Source organism: Mixophyes fleayi, chromosome 1, assembly GCF_038048845.1.
Source record: "Mixophyes fleayi isolate aMixFle1 chromosome 1, aMixFle1.hap1, whole genome shotgun sequence".
NCBI lineage: Eukaryota > Metazoa > Chordata > Amphibia > Anura > Limnodynastidae > Mixophyes > Mixophyes fleayi.
In genome coordinates this window covers 71,089,557-71,104,698 of record NC_134402.1, presented here as the reverse complement: position 1 = coordinate 71,104,698, position 15,142 = coordinate 71,089,557, and the positions used below count along the sequence as shown (strand labels likewise).

Genomic DNA, 15,142 nt, shown 5'->3' with positions numbered 1-15,142 from the left:
CATCAGCCTGCTGCCAGTCTTTAGCCTATTGGCTCTGAAGGATCATATGACATCGGTCACATGAACTAGTTCAAAATGTAATTCACATGTAACGTTATATTCCTGCACCGTTTGTAATGAGTATTACATATAAGCAAGTCCTGATCATGGTTGCAGCGTTCTGGGCTAATGTGCGGCCAAGTGAAGTGTTGTAGTTTGTTTAAATGTATTTTTGAGAAGTTTTTTTTTTCAATAGCCACAATTCATACAAATAATAAACACAACAACCCCAATTATATTACACTAAAAAAGCAAATAAGCAAGTAAGCCCATGCAGACAAACCACAATTTCTTTTACGTAACCTTTAATATTTACATTGTTTTGAGTTGCACTTCCCCCAAACACACACTTAAAAAAACCATGCAGACGTAATGTTTTACACTGGGAAGCAGTGCGTGCATGCGTTTAGAAATATTTTATCTTTAGTTTTAAATACATATTCCCAAGTGTAGGGTACAGGAGATTGTTTTTATGAAGTGCTCAGTGTGGCTCTAAAATGTTAGAAAAATGGTGGTGTAGACGCCCTTGATCTCCACACACTAACCAGGCTAAAACTATTTCCAGATGTATAATGTTTAAACACACATGTCAATATTACACAAATTTTTCACTAGGCTATATAACTTTCTTTTATGTTCCTTATTGCAATTGCAGGCTGTTTCAATCTGTATTATCAGGAGTGATAGTTATGTTGGCACACCCTCACTTCTCTCAATCACAGCTATTCATGGTGGCAGATTGCTCCTGTGATAGTACCTCTAAATATACTCTGCCTTGTGCTCAAGATGAACTATAGATAACTTGCAGCAGTAATATATGTGCTTATTGGATGATAAATTAATGTTGATTTGCTATGTTTTTGTCCTATCTATTATTTTCAACATATATTTGTAATGGTAATTATTTGAATAAATAGCAAGTACCCCACCCATTGACCTCCTCCCAGTCACCCCCTACCCCCCTCCCTTTCCTGTCCCCCTCCTACTTCCCACCTTTTCATTCTCCTCTCCCCCCTCTCCGTCTCTGCCTCATCTCTCCCCATTCCCTCCTCCTACCATTGTGTCTCTGTCCGTCCTACCCTCCCCTTAGATTGTACGCTCCTCCGAGCAGGGCCTCCTCTCCTTCTGTTCTCCACCACCTTAACTCTGCTCTCCAGCTCCTTGTCTCCTCCGTGAGGTCCTCCGGCCCCTGTCTCTACCCCGCTGGGGGCTCTCGCCTCTAATCTAGCTGTTCATTGAGCTTCTGAGTTACTGTGCTTTCTGTTAACTGTACTGTGCTGTCTCACCCTGTATCGTGTTTCTGTCTGTCCCTGTACGGCGCTACGGATACCTAGTGGCGCCCTATAAATAAAAATTAATAATAAAGTAGCAGTTATTACAGATGTCACTAAATACGACATAATGTTCCTTAACCCCACTGCAGCATGTTTTCTTGCTAGAGGGGAGTTGTTTCTCTATCTGAGCTGGCAGCCACTGACAAGCTTTTCAGCTTGCTATATGTAGTAATACATGAAGTGTATTCATAACATGGGTGACCTACATCAGATATCCTTAGGACTCTGTCCTAAATATATCTGAAGATGTGAGATGTCACTAAATTGTCTGTAATCGTGTGGAGGCGAATAATATTATGTGTAACAGAGTTGCAGTGGAATGTCGGGCTAGCTGACGGAACCGTATGCGATCTTATTGCTTCGTATCTGAAAATATCTTCTGTTTTAAGCCTGTACTTTAATTGTCATGTAATAAAAGCAAAAAGCAGCCCAATGAATTACACAGCTTATGTATTTTCAGTACCCTGCATTACGAAGACCAGTTTTGCTATTGTACGTTTAAAATAAGTGAATAGGTTTGTGGCAGAATGATCAGTGAAACAATACATTGTGTAAAATGACGATTGTCCCGCAGATCTAGTTGACTACATTGATTATTGGCCACTCTACTTACTGCAGACAGCTCCCGCCCAGAACAGCATGCTCCTGCTGGATGTGGTACATTTACCAGCACAGACACAACACTGTTCTTGCTGTAATACTGCAGAGCTTTGGAAACGCCTGTGTGTACAGCAGGTGTATCCAGGAATACAGCATTTAGGTCTGATGGCCATAGCATTCTGTGCATACATTCTAAGCCGCTTAATCAATCCCGTGCTTGTCTATAGTAATGTCATTATTTGAGCAATGTCAGTGTGTTTAACAAGTCTCTGTTTCCTTCATTAACATATTGTAGAAGAGCGATTAGTGGCTGTGTTTAAAACACAGCCACAGGATGATTACTTGGATGACGTTATGTTGATGCATTCTATGTGTGTTTGAGACTTGCATGGAACGCAATCTCGGTGGGATCAGACACATGTAGATCTATTAACAGAGGCGTTGCACACATTTCCATGAATGCACAATTTTTGTGTTTTCAGTGAAGAAAGACTTGGGGGGGAAAAAAACGTAAACGCATACATGTTCCAGATTGTGGTGCGTTCCATTTTAATGTGTGTATGGAACGATAGGGTGTTGCGTTGATTATCGGACATATAACAATAGGCTTAGTATGGTGGTGACTTTTGCTTTGCACCAATATTGGTAGACCATTTACCAGGGGGCCCTGCAACATCTGTAGCCATGTAAACAAAGGATATTCCACTGATAAAGGAAATAACGTTTATTGCTGTCCTACATTAAAAAATGTGCATAATCAGCCTAAGATCTATTAGAGATACATCACAAGGTGATGGATAAATCAATTACAAGGATATAAACGTGAGCACAGTAAATCATGCATTTGAGCGCATAGTTTATGATTTGCATGTTAGTGTTATCTATAGCAAATTAAATAACACTCTACTGGTCTACAGGAATCTCTGTGTCTTCTAAATTAAAGATCGTTGGTAGAATGCAAAATATATATGTTTGGGCCTTGTAGGTTTATTGAAAGCAATTTTGTTTGAAACTTGATTCTTCTTTAAATAGTGAGAGTAGCTGCGTGCTGGATCTACAAAGGTTATGCCAGAAGCCTAGACTCTGACCTCCCATTCAATCTTACACACAAGGTAGAATATAAGTGAGAATAAGTTAGAGAGGTTTCTGTGTTATGTGACTTCCTCTGCACGTTGCAGGGGTAAACGCAATTAAAGTGGTGGAACTACGAACACCGTGCATTGAACAAACCACTGTGTAAGGTGTAGGTCAATGGTTTCTACTGTCAGATTCATTTACATGCATTCGAATTGCATATAAAACGCAGTTAAAAATCACCCATGTGTGAGCCCTTTATGTGTAGAATGCCTGTCTGTTTTAAAATTGTTCTATGTACTGTAATTTTATTTACAATTGAGACAATGCTGTTTTGACTGATATTGGCAATTATGTTTTCAGTCTAACTCCATTTATAAGGATTTTAAAATCTATCAATGAATTGAACCCTTTTAAATTAGAGTGCATTATGGTGTAGATAATGGATTCCATGATCTATATACTACCTGGACACTTCTATAGTGTCTATTAAGCCACCTTGTTGATATCTACAACTTGTCTTTATCTTTGTTAGCGGGAGATCTACTCTCTCCCAGTGGAAAGTCTAATACTGTAAAAGCTTCAACTCCGATTGGAACAAGATCAGTACCTAGAACAAGGATACCATGCAGAGGACCTGCCCTCCAGAGAACTCCTAGTGTGTCTTCAGTATGCAGCACACACAGCGATCTAAGTACCTTGAGTACTAGGTGTAAGTACAGTGTTCACCTTTGGCACAGATAATGGTCGGGCACTTCACTTGCACTTGTCTTTGTCTGAGCACCTTGTGATATAGAACATTGCTGTCCATATGCTTCCTGTTCTTTCTCAGCAAGTGTCTGGTAAATGTTGTTTTTTGTGTGCTTTAGTTAAAAAAAAAAAGAAAACATTAAGTGGGAACCTACTAAAGGTTGATTCTAAAAATGGCAGTGAAAAGCCTCATAGACCTATAAATCACCAGTTTTCTAAGTCTTCCAAAAAATGTTATATATTGCAATATCCCTGCAGTCATGATTTTTCAGCGCCTGTTAAGTATAGAATTGGGGAAAGCTATTAAAAATATTGAATTTATTAAGTCCCTGTAACCAGTGAAAAAATGTTTTGTGTCTTCACACAAAGCAATGAGATTGAAAAAACAAACTTTTTATGCACTACGTGCAAAAACCCCATTGAAATTAATCAACCCTCGGATATGAATGGGAAAGCTCTGGTAATAAAATGTAAAGTTTGAATAAAAGCTTCATTCTTGATCTGTATCCGAATGGAGAACTAAATATTTTCTTCTTTCCTCTGTCTTGATCAACCGTAGCCCAAGTGAGGTGTGTGTGCTTTCATGAACGCACCTCACTTTGCTAAATGATCAAAGCCTCCTTGTGGCTCCCGTTCACAGGCAGCCGATCACAGCCTGTTTTACACAGTGGCCACTGTTTAACCTGGGCTGCAGAATCCAGGGGGGTTGGAACTAGCCCCAGCGCTTGGTTGGTAGCCTGTGGTAGGTGAGGAAAGCACACTGTATCTTGCCTCTACATAGAGGTGCAGCAGCCCTATGTTAACCTGGGGCTGGTTTTATTTATGGCAGGAGAACCCCATGCTTGGAGTCTCCCTGGTTTAGTAAAATTAGTTCATGCTGCATGCTACTGGAGCTTGCTCAGAATTTTGAGGGGTACACCTGGTTTTTTTTGTTTTTGGTTTTTTTTTTTGTTTTTTTGCTTAAAATTATATCTATTATATATTAATATCTTTATTACTAGATCTTTTCCTATTTTTTGTCATATTGGCCTGTTCATTCCAGTGCTTTTTCTTCATGTAGTGCACACACTTAAATCACCAGTGAAAAAATGAGCTATTGCAATGAATGTAAAAATCTCCCAAGAATTTTTGGTCATAATGACTTCTGCCTTCCAAAATTCAATTTTAATACTAGTTTGTTTTTTTTAATTATGTTTGGAATTTATTAATAGGAGTAGTGTGGAGTAACCTTTAGTAGATCCTATGCCCTCCCTACGTTTTAACATGAACAGCTGAAACCATGAAGTAAATGGACAGCAGTGTTCCAGATCAGGTCTGTCCAAACTGTGGCTCTTCAGGCGTTGTGAAACTACAAGCCCCAGCATGCTTTACCAGTAGATATTCACCCATAGCTTTCAGGGCATGCTGGGACTTGTAGTTTCACAGCAGCTGGAGAGCCGCAGGTCGGTCAGTCTTGTTCTAGATCGTTTTCACCTTGTTTGCTGATATAGAAATCTGACACTGCATGTTTGCCTTGTTTTCACTTGTACTTTTACGTTGTAGTGATGTGTGAATACGATTGATGTGAGTTTGCAACCCTAGATTAATCTTTATGGGACACTGACATGTGTGCTGGAGTCTACATAGTCCATTCCTTTTATCTTACCCAGCCTGACACAAACTGATAACGTTGTGTGTAGTTTGCCCACTTATTTTTGCTGTTTACAGCCGCTTGTTAAAAAAGAATTTGAATTGAGGTCTGTGCATAATGTTGCCCTCCCTCAGATCCTCTGCAGAGCTGACAATTGTGCTGGTGGCTCAGTAGCAGCTCTGCTTAAGCTGCATCTTCACTGGTAAGAAGGTCTTATAAATGTGCCTATTGTTTCCATTGTTCCATTGCCATTTCAGACAAGCGGCTACTGTATCATGTATAAAATGTCCTTTGTAGCAAAACTTCATCTTGACCATGTGGCCAAGATTAAACCTACCCAATGCCGACGTTCCTCGTTACTTTCATGTAGAATTAATCAGTCCTGCCTCAAAGCCTCTGATTACTTTCCACTCTAATTCATCGAGAGCCGGGAGGATAAAGAGGTGAACATGGCCGGTGCCCTTCTATCTCTGCGTGATTTTATCTCTATATTACTATAAATGACAGTGCCGGGGGGGCACCGCAGTTGCACAGAGACTGCATGGCCCTTACAACCTACCCTGACGTTCATGCCAAGACTGGCTGCTGGATCAGGGAGCCTCAGTGATGTTAGCTTTATTACCTTGCTGGTTTTCGCATCCTGCAGCGTTTGCATCGTTTCTTTGCTGGCTTCACTAGCTGCGAGAAGAAGTAGGTCACTGCATTTGTTTTTGTTTTTTTGGGTTTTTTTTCAGGGAGGGTTTTTTTTGTTTGTTTTTTTTTTCTTTTTGTCCGAACTTAATAAAATGAGGTTTATCCTTTGCTTCCTGGAAATATCTCTTTTGGAATGAAGATTGTAGCAGAGACCTATTTCAGCAGAGAAATGGTCATTACATTAGTTATTATGCAAATCCCTGCTGGAACGTATTTCATGTGGCTTATTCTTTCTTATCTCTACACCGTTAAATTATTTAAATAACCCCCTCCCCCCTTTTACAACAGATAAATTAGTAATACAGCACTTGCTTGCACACATTTATTCTGTACATGCGAGAAATGAAGACCCTAAAGTGGGTGCGATAGAACTATCACTGGCTTTTATAAACAGTATGTTAGTAATTCTAACACTTATGTTGTGAAGTTAAAATGCTGTTTAGTTTTGCAAGAGACTTTATAATGTGTCCATTCAGGACATAGAACGTGTCTTACTAGAAATATTTTCGTAACACAGACAAATTAAATTAAATGAGAATTTCCAGTTGCTTGGGGCTTTATTCATACTTTGCTTATGTCTATTGGATCTGTAATATAGCGCCACCCTTGTGATGTCAAGTCTTGGTATCTGATCCTGTCTCCTTGTATTAGAGTTTAGATAAAGGATAGTAACCTCAGTGGCAGTATTTTATTTTTTATTTCGCATTCATTGTTTCCCAGGAAGATTTTTACATTATAAAGAAGCACATACTGGCCTTCTTTAAATTTATTAGAGATTTCCATCACCTTGGACCAACGTTACGATTATAAATGCATTCACCCCGTAGCCTCTTATATAACTGTTATATGTTCTTGTACACAGAGCTGACACAACAGTAAGTTTGAGTGTTACGCTGGTTAAATACATGGCTATTTCGTTGGTGTGATTTAGAAATTGTCTGGTTATGCAGCTGCATTGAAACTGGCGGGTAGCAGCTAATATCCATCCACAGTAGATTATTCTCATCCGACAAAAGCAGTCTATGGTGGATTGCCATCACTGTGTGTGGATTCATGTGGCCCACAGAATGTACGGGGCCCCCTGGATGCTGCTGAGCAGTCGGCATGTGGTCAGACTGGACAGTGATCCAGATGTTCACAAGTTATCTCACAAAGTCAGTCACTTCCTGTTTGTTCCAATTATAATGGGTTTAAGAATCTCAAACAAACCAATGATTATGAAAGAGTGAAAACATATCATTCTTTGGAATCTTTATCTTGTAGATGCTGTTCCTACTTTCACCTTTTTGGAGACATATTGCTGTAATCGAACAATGTCAAGTAAGGGTGGAAAAGAGAACTAGGTTCTTAAATTTGTTTTTTCCTAAGCGTTTAATAAATATTAGACCGGTTTGGCAGCCATGGTCTGTTTGAAATGTGACCCAGATAAAACGTTGTTCCTTTGTGCTTGAAAACAGTTTTTAAAGTGCTTTGTCAGATTTGTTTGTTATAGCTTGTGATACTTGTTTAAAATGTATTTATTTCATTAAATCTATTTTAACTTATTGCTGTGATTTAGGATAATATTCCGCCCTTTTGATGGTTCGTGAGGTCCATGCAGCCCCTGAAATGTATCTAGTTACTAACACTAGTAGATGTTGAGAGGAAGAATCATGGGCGGTGACTGTGTTGCCTGCTGGTTTGGTTGTAATACACCTATGCCTGTAGAGTTGTGTATTAAACAAGTATAAGTGGATATATTTGCCACAGAACCAAGACACATGGGTATTTACAGAGTTGTATGTAAATATAACTATATTTCTGTTTAAACTTGCTCACAGGTTACAAAGGCCTCGTTAAACTGCTCCTATGGATTGTCTTGTCTCACTCCCATCCCAAAAGTACATGTTCTACCTTTATAGATCTTATGTTCTATTATTGATCTTTTAACAGCTACAACCGCCACAAGCAGCACCAAGGCTGAGGAGGTCCCTGCAAAATGTTTGAGACAAAATGGTGCTGCTGGAACACCGCTTTCAAAAGTCACTTTTCCAAGAGCCAGATCGCAGTCTCTGAAGGTTGCACAGACAGGTAGGTGTTGCTCTTGCCTATTTTGAATAGTATATATTTGAATGCACATAAAAGCTGGTTTAGGTTCCTGCCCTCCTCCCCGTTTGGCAGAATAAGACTCACCCCTGTCTTCACCAAATATTATGGTTCTTCTCCAGTTCTCAACATTTTTAAATAAGTTTTAGTGCAAATGTATTGATAGATTTTGGATTTGACTCGTAGGAGCAGCTGTCTGTCCTGTCTGCTTTATTGTGCAGAGCGTTTCTGGGAAACTGCGGGGTGCGGACCTGGGAAACCCGTTCTGCTATTTGGGTGAAGGGGAGATCATCTATTAAAATGAAAATAATCTGCATTTTTCTTTAAACTGTGGAAACACTACATAAGATGGGATGTGATGATAATTCATGGCAAATTTAAGGCTTAAGCTAAATGGGACACGATTGTTCTATTACAGGCCCAACCACAGGACTTATAATCGTATAATAATTGATATCTTCTGGTCTGGTTCCAGCCCTTGGGGGCAACAGTATGACTTCACAAATGGTTCTTTTTGTAACGCTCAACATGTAAAGTTGAACAAAACTAAACCATTAACTTTGTAAAAAATCAACTTGTCACCTGGAATCACCACTAACATTGGCTGCACATGGTAAAATATCTGATGACCTTTCCATCCACTGACCAAGAAAACTCTTTGGTAGCAAGCAAATACTTGTTCTCTTGTTCATGTAAAGTGTGTGTGTGTATAACATTTTTGCGCTGTTCAAATAACTTCACGGAGCTAAAGGCATAAAATATTTTTGTATAAGGGTGTTACCGATTTATTGATAATTTCCCACTTAGTCTATTGTGACGAAACATTCTCTAGTTTAAGTGGGTAATTGCTGGCTTCCACACCTTATAAAGGATAATACCCTTTTCAGCATTCATCTGATGTAATACCAACATCTTATGTATTTAAAATATTATTTACCACTGAAACTGTATTGAAGACAGATGAAACTGATATAAATATTATGAGTCCATATAATCCAGTCTTTATCTCTGCAGCCACGTTAGGCACATTGGTAGCAATGAACCAGGCTTCAGTATAATACAGTATCTCTATCTGACCTGTGCTAGCCAGCACTGAGGAGAAACTTATACAGCGGGTGAAATAAGTATTGACCACATCAACTTTTTTCTCAGTAAATATATATTAAATAAAATGTTAACAGCAGCCCTTGCAATCCACACATGCAAAGAAATCAAACCATAGATGTCCAAAAATATTTTTTTTTGTCTAATGTGAAATGACGCAGGGAAAAAGTATTGAACACGCTTCCTGAAATTTATTTAACACCTTGTACAAAAGCCTTTCTTGGTAATGACAGCTTCAAGATGCCTCCTCTATGGAGAAACTAGTCGCATACATCGCCCAGGTGTGATTTTGCCCCATTCTTCAATGCAAATAGTCTTCACATCATGAAGATTCATGGGCTTCTTCTATGAACTCTGTTCTTTCCATAGATTTTCAGTTGGATTCAAGTCAGGTGATTGGCTGGGTCATTTTTGCAGCTTTATTTTCTTTCTCTGACACCAATTGAGTGTGTCCTTGGCTGTGATTGGGATCATTGTCTTGCTAAAATGTCCACCCTCGTTTCATCTTCAGCATCTTGGTAGATGGCAGCAGATTTTTATCAAGAATGTCCCGGTACATTTTTCCATTCATCCTTCCTTCAATTATATGCAGTAAAACAGCCCCACACCATGATGTTCCCACCTCCAAACTTCACTGTTGGTATGGTGTTTTTGGGGTGATGTGCAGTGCCATTTCTCCTCCAAACATGGTGTGTATTATGGCATCCAAAGAGTTCAATTTTGCTCTCATCTGACCACACTATATTCTCCCAGTATTTCACAGGCTTGTCCAAATGTTGTGCAGCAGACTTTAAACAAGCTTCAACGTGTTATTTCTTCAGCAAAGCAGTCTTACGTGGTGAGCGTGCATACAGGCCATGGCAGTTGAGTGCATTACTTATTAACTTTGAAACAATTGTACCTGCTAATTCCAGGTCTCTCAGACGCTCTCCACAAGTGGTCCTTGGTTCTTGGACAACTGTTCTGCTTTTTTTCACTCCTGCGATGTGCACAACCAGGTGCACCTCGCAAGATTGCGAGGTGCACCTGGTCGTGGCTGGTTTATGGTGAAATGATGTTCTTTTCACTTCCAGATTATGACCCCAACATTGCTCACTGGAACATTCAGCAGTTTAGAGATCCTTCTGCAACCAATGCCATCAGTATGTTTTGCAGCAATAAGGTAGCGAAGGTCTTGAGAGAGCTCTTTACTTTTACCCATCATGAGATATTTCTTGTGACACCTTCGTAATGAGAGAACCTTTTTATAGGACACGTGTGTTTGCTGTTTTTCATCGCCGATACTTTAACAACCAAAATTTACAACAAATTTACCAGTCGTAGTGGACTTTCTAGTTATGAGGTTATTGTGGTGTTAGCATTGGTTACATTTAGTTTGGGCTTTGAAATTAAAGTTCTGTGATACAGTGGAAATTGTGTCCTCGGGTCTACACATTAGGTGGGGATATTTATGGTGTTCTTGTGCTACTGTTTGATCATGGTTATGGATGCCTCTATTGTGCATATTCTGCAGATCTTAGTACATTATGGGGTGGGCTGTTGTCTCCGTTCTGGGACCTCTGGTGTAGGTCCTTTATGCATTCATGCTGGTTCTGAGCCGAATTGCCATATATTCACTTTGTTTTATTTAGGTGGTACCTGGTGTGAGGGTAATATTTGTCTTGGCATTGAATTTGACATTAATGGTCAGCTGGCATTGCCCTCTACATGATCTGCAGTTCATCTGACAAGGAACATTCACATGAACAATGCAGAACACCACATGAAGTTCTCTTATGTGGGTTCATCTTTCCATCTGTCCTGAATGGTGTCCTAATGATGGTCTTTTGAATGCAATCCCGCTCAGACGCACAGGCTGACCTCTTGTCTGCATGCACTTTGAAGAAATACGCTCACTCTAGTCAACTACATTGTGTTTTATGCATAATTACTTTAATCTAAGGAACAAAAAAAAGATGGCACATTATGCTGGACATCATTGGTTTAATAGAAATACCAGTATTTGTTTGAAGCCAGAAAGAGAAAAAATTATCTTAATACATTCTGTGCATTTCAGCCATATCTATAGAAGCGTTCTGGATACAAATAAACATAGCCATGTAATGTTCACAGGAGGGCAAAACATCTTAAATCCTCTGTAGGTGTTGTGTGTTTGTTTGTTTGTTTTTTTTTTTAAAGATTGTGTTCTTTTTAAACTAGTGGTGTATTTGTCAAATTTTATTTCTTTTTTGTTTCAGGCACAAAGAAAAGCCCCATTTTAAACCAAGGTGTCACAAAAACATCTGGGACATCAGCATTTTTAACAAAGCGAGTGGAATATAAAACCGTTAATGGAGGTGAGAAATCTGATGTCTTTCTCATCATAGAACGTGAAATGCATATATTATAACATTATATTTTTTTCATGTACACGTTACATTCCAGTTATAGCTTAGTTACTTCAACTGCATTTGATAATGGTAAAATTCCAGCATTACAAAGAAGATTATAAGCGGTCCATTAGTATCCAACGCTTGATGGTGATAATGTACTTTGGAAGTAATTTATTTGGCTCCGTTTCTATACGGTTTCTCCATAATCTTTGTCTTGTGATGTAGTTACAGCTATGGGCACTATAGACAAGGTTGCAAGTATTGCCAAACTTGTACAGTTACTCATCTCTCATCATTTTCTATAATGAAAATGAACCATTAAGGAAATGCTGGACATGTTGGTCTAAAAGGGGAAAAGCAGCTATTATAGGCCATGCAAGATCGTTAATAAAAGTATAAAACAAAATGTTTCAAGTAGAGTAACATCTGTATGATGGGTGTATCCAGAAGTAATGGTAAGTGATTAGCTTGCAGTTTATGGTAAGTTGAACATTTGAATACCTGAAATAGTATGGAAAGATTAGCAATATTATGGGAGTTTACAATGTCTAGACAAGAGTGCACTGTGCTTCTATGTACACTTTGCAGGTAACATTGATACCGGTTGGCACAAACCAGCCTCGTCTTCTCAGGTATACTAAAAACTCAGCCCTAGATGTGTATAAATAGACAACACACAGATGAGCTGCTTAATAGGATCACTGATCAGCTACAGTTTGTTTTCTTTTGGTCATTTTTATCTTGCCTTAAATTAGTTTTGTTCATGAATAGCCAGTACACACAGATATTTCTAACTTGCATATGAAGCTTAGGAAGGGGTCACAAACAAGAACATCTCTCTAGCCTGTGATAGTCTTCATGGAGGTTGTTTGTTTGCATCCTGATACTCCCACATAAGAGAAGTCTATTTTTCTTGCTAGAGTGCATAGGAGGAATTGAGATAGAGGTTTTTGAAGAAGTTGGCAAAAGATGCCAATGAAATAAGTGTATACAGTTGCTGCTTTGTGGTGTAAATGGATGACTTGGAGGCCCCTCTCCATAGTTGGCCCCGTATCTTATGTTTTTTCTCCTCTCGGACATTTCTTTTTTGGGGCAGCACAATAAGACCCAGACTGGGATAGTTTTGAAATAACCAGAGTTGGATCTTCATTAAATGAGTTTAGTGAGCAAGTTACGTCGTTCATTATGTTTCCAGAGTGAAAACTTTACAGGGGCCAAAAAGTTTTTGGAAGCTTCAAATTATGGTACTTTGCCTTGGATGCAAAAAGTCTGTGGATTATCCATATAAATCTTGTATAGATGCTTAGTATGCCACTAAGGGAAGAGTTGCAAGGTCCGGGGTGCACAGTCACTCGTAGGTTTGAGCACTACATTTGTATATATCCTGTTTTTGTGTTTTGTATCCCCAGAGGGATTGCATGATCCCTTTCTTAGAAGAAGGAATTAATTGATCTGCAAATTGGAAAGATGTGAGATAGGTTACAGAGTTGTGCTAGGTCATTATTTATTGTAGCCGTCCACCACTGCCTAGATAATTCTACAAATTACCATGATAGGTCACATATGAGAAGTCCATATTTCTTGCTTGAGTACATAGGCATATAGCTCTCATAATTTAATAATAATGATAGCCATTTCCCTCTTTAGATTCTTACTGTGACAGTGGTTGTCACTACTGCACTTGTTGGTGTCTCTTCCACACTGAGTTTATTAAAGAGTTTAAGTAACTGGGGTGCTAGATTTGGTTTAAACTGATTGTAATATAAAGAAGTTAACCCATTTGGACAAGGGAATCGACTTGTGAAACATGTAATGGGGTTTCGGATCCCTTCACGTTGTTGGGATGAGATGTGAGAAGACTTGAGGAGTGGTCCTGTTGATATCCAGTACACTTTCATTAGCAGCCTTAAAGAATTTCCTAAACCCATAATAATGCATCATAAGTACAACGTCTCTTGTACTGGTGACAGTTGTGGACTCGTGGCTCTGACTCTGCTCCACCAGAGAATCGTAGGGATCTGTCACTGACAAGAGCGTTTGAAAGTAACTGTACTACGATTTAATTGAGTTAAGTTTAACTCAACTCTTTGTTCCAAAATCATGAAGTGTTACTTGTATTCTCATATACTAGTAATTAACCATGACTTAGCAGCTTTCCTCATAAATCCTTGTTTCTTTTTTTTTTTTGCTTATACTGCCTTTTATATTCATATTGGCAACCTTATGGCTCTTCAGTTATTTTTTTACTGGAGGGGATTGTATTTGTGTGGTGTAAGAAACAAAATAAAGATTGTGTGTAGAATTTTTCCCTTATTACAACATCTGTCAATCTGTGTAATTCAGTCTTTGTATTAGGCGTTTCAGTGAATTTCTTCCTATGGTGAGCTATTTGCATGTGTCTCCACTGTATATAGAAAACCACTATTTATGTGAAGAGATGCACATTTGATTAACTGCGTTTTAGTGGACTTATTTGCCGTGTTGACATTGTATGTAGTACCGGTTAGGTCTGCTATGGCTTGTGGTTCACTAAGCCGATCTGTTTCCAAGTAAACATCGATAAGACGGTTCAGTTAACACTTACTCAAGTGGCGCTGATCACCTTACATGGCTATTTGCATTACACGTAGTAAAACCTGACAAAGTGCTGTAACTTTTTTATTTACAGATCTGTTCTGTTCTAAATTGTTTTTTAACACACTTGCTCCATTGTGGGTCTTCTGAGTATTTATGACTTTCACAGCTTGCATAAGATGTCGGCTAGAAGTCCATGTGTGTGTTCGTTGACTTCAGTGCTGTTGGTATAATATAGTTCTACAATTACTCTTGCCAGTGAGCAGTTTGTATGTGGCATGGAGATGGAGTTAGTGCTATTCCGAGGTGGCTGCACACCTTAAATGTTAAATGCCATTTTAAAGTAGATCCATCTACTTCTAGATCAGACTTCATTATAGGATTAAATCATGCACCCTAAAGCACACAATTGATCTTTATGGCTTTATCCAGTTTATATTACTGTATTTATAGTTTATTTCCCCAATCCCTGTCTGATCCTCTGCTGTTGGTAATGGTCATCTATTCTTAGGCTGGCTATTGCATTCTATTTATATGGGCATTTACAGCATTATTACTTTCTGACTATTACTGAATACACTTCAGCAGAGTAATAACTAGGTTCTGTATTCAAGTTAGTAACCAAAGTGTTACTAGGTGACATGGGGATTATCAATTCCCCAAACAGTTGCTAACTTTAGTTTTTTTCGTGCATCTTCTCTCCTACACATCATGTGCGTACCATAGTATTTATAGACATAGAAAACATCCTGTTGTCAGTGAAGTCATTCTGCAAATCAATATGTACACAAGTGGACGTTTTGTTATAATAGTAAGCAAGAGACCACGTTGCTGCTGGACTGTGGTGTTGCTGATCACAGGTTTAGTACCATTGTTGGACTTGGACC

At 38.8% G+C, this 15,142-nt stretch overlaps 1 protein-coding gene across 4 annotated transcripts in view; it reads left to right on the top strand.

Moving 5' to 3' along the window:
- MTUS1 (microtubule associated scaffold protein 1) overlaps window positions 1–15,142 on the top strand; it is a 136,852-nt gene that overhangs the window by 46,368 nt on the left and 75,342 nt on the right. The window contains exons 4-6 of one of the 4 annotated variants that reach the window (XM_075196455.1): window positions 3,583–3,759; window positions 8,053–8,190; window positions 11,547–11,645. The exons of 1 other annotated variant lie outside the window; for it this stretch is intronic. In XM_075196455.1, coding sequence (XP_075052556.1) covers window positions 3,583–3,759; window positions 8,053–8,190; window positions 11,547–11,645 — 414 coding nt within the window. Of the gene's footprint in view, window positions 1–3,582; window positions 3,760–5,981; window positions 6,118–8,052; window positions 8,191–11,546; window positions 11,646–15,142 lie in introns of those variants that run through there. 2 more of the 4 variants (XM_075196481.1, XM_075196465.1) reach the window with 2 other exon arrangements.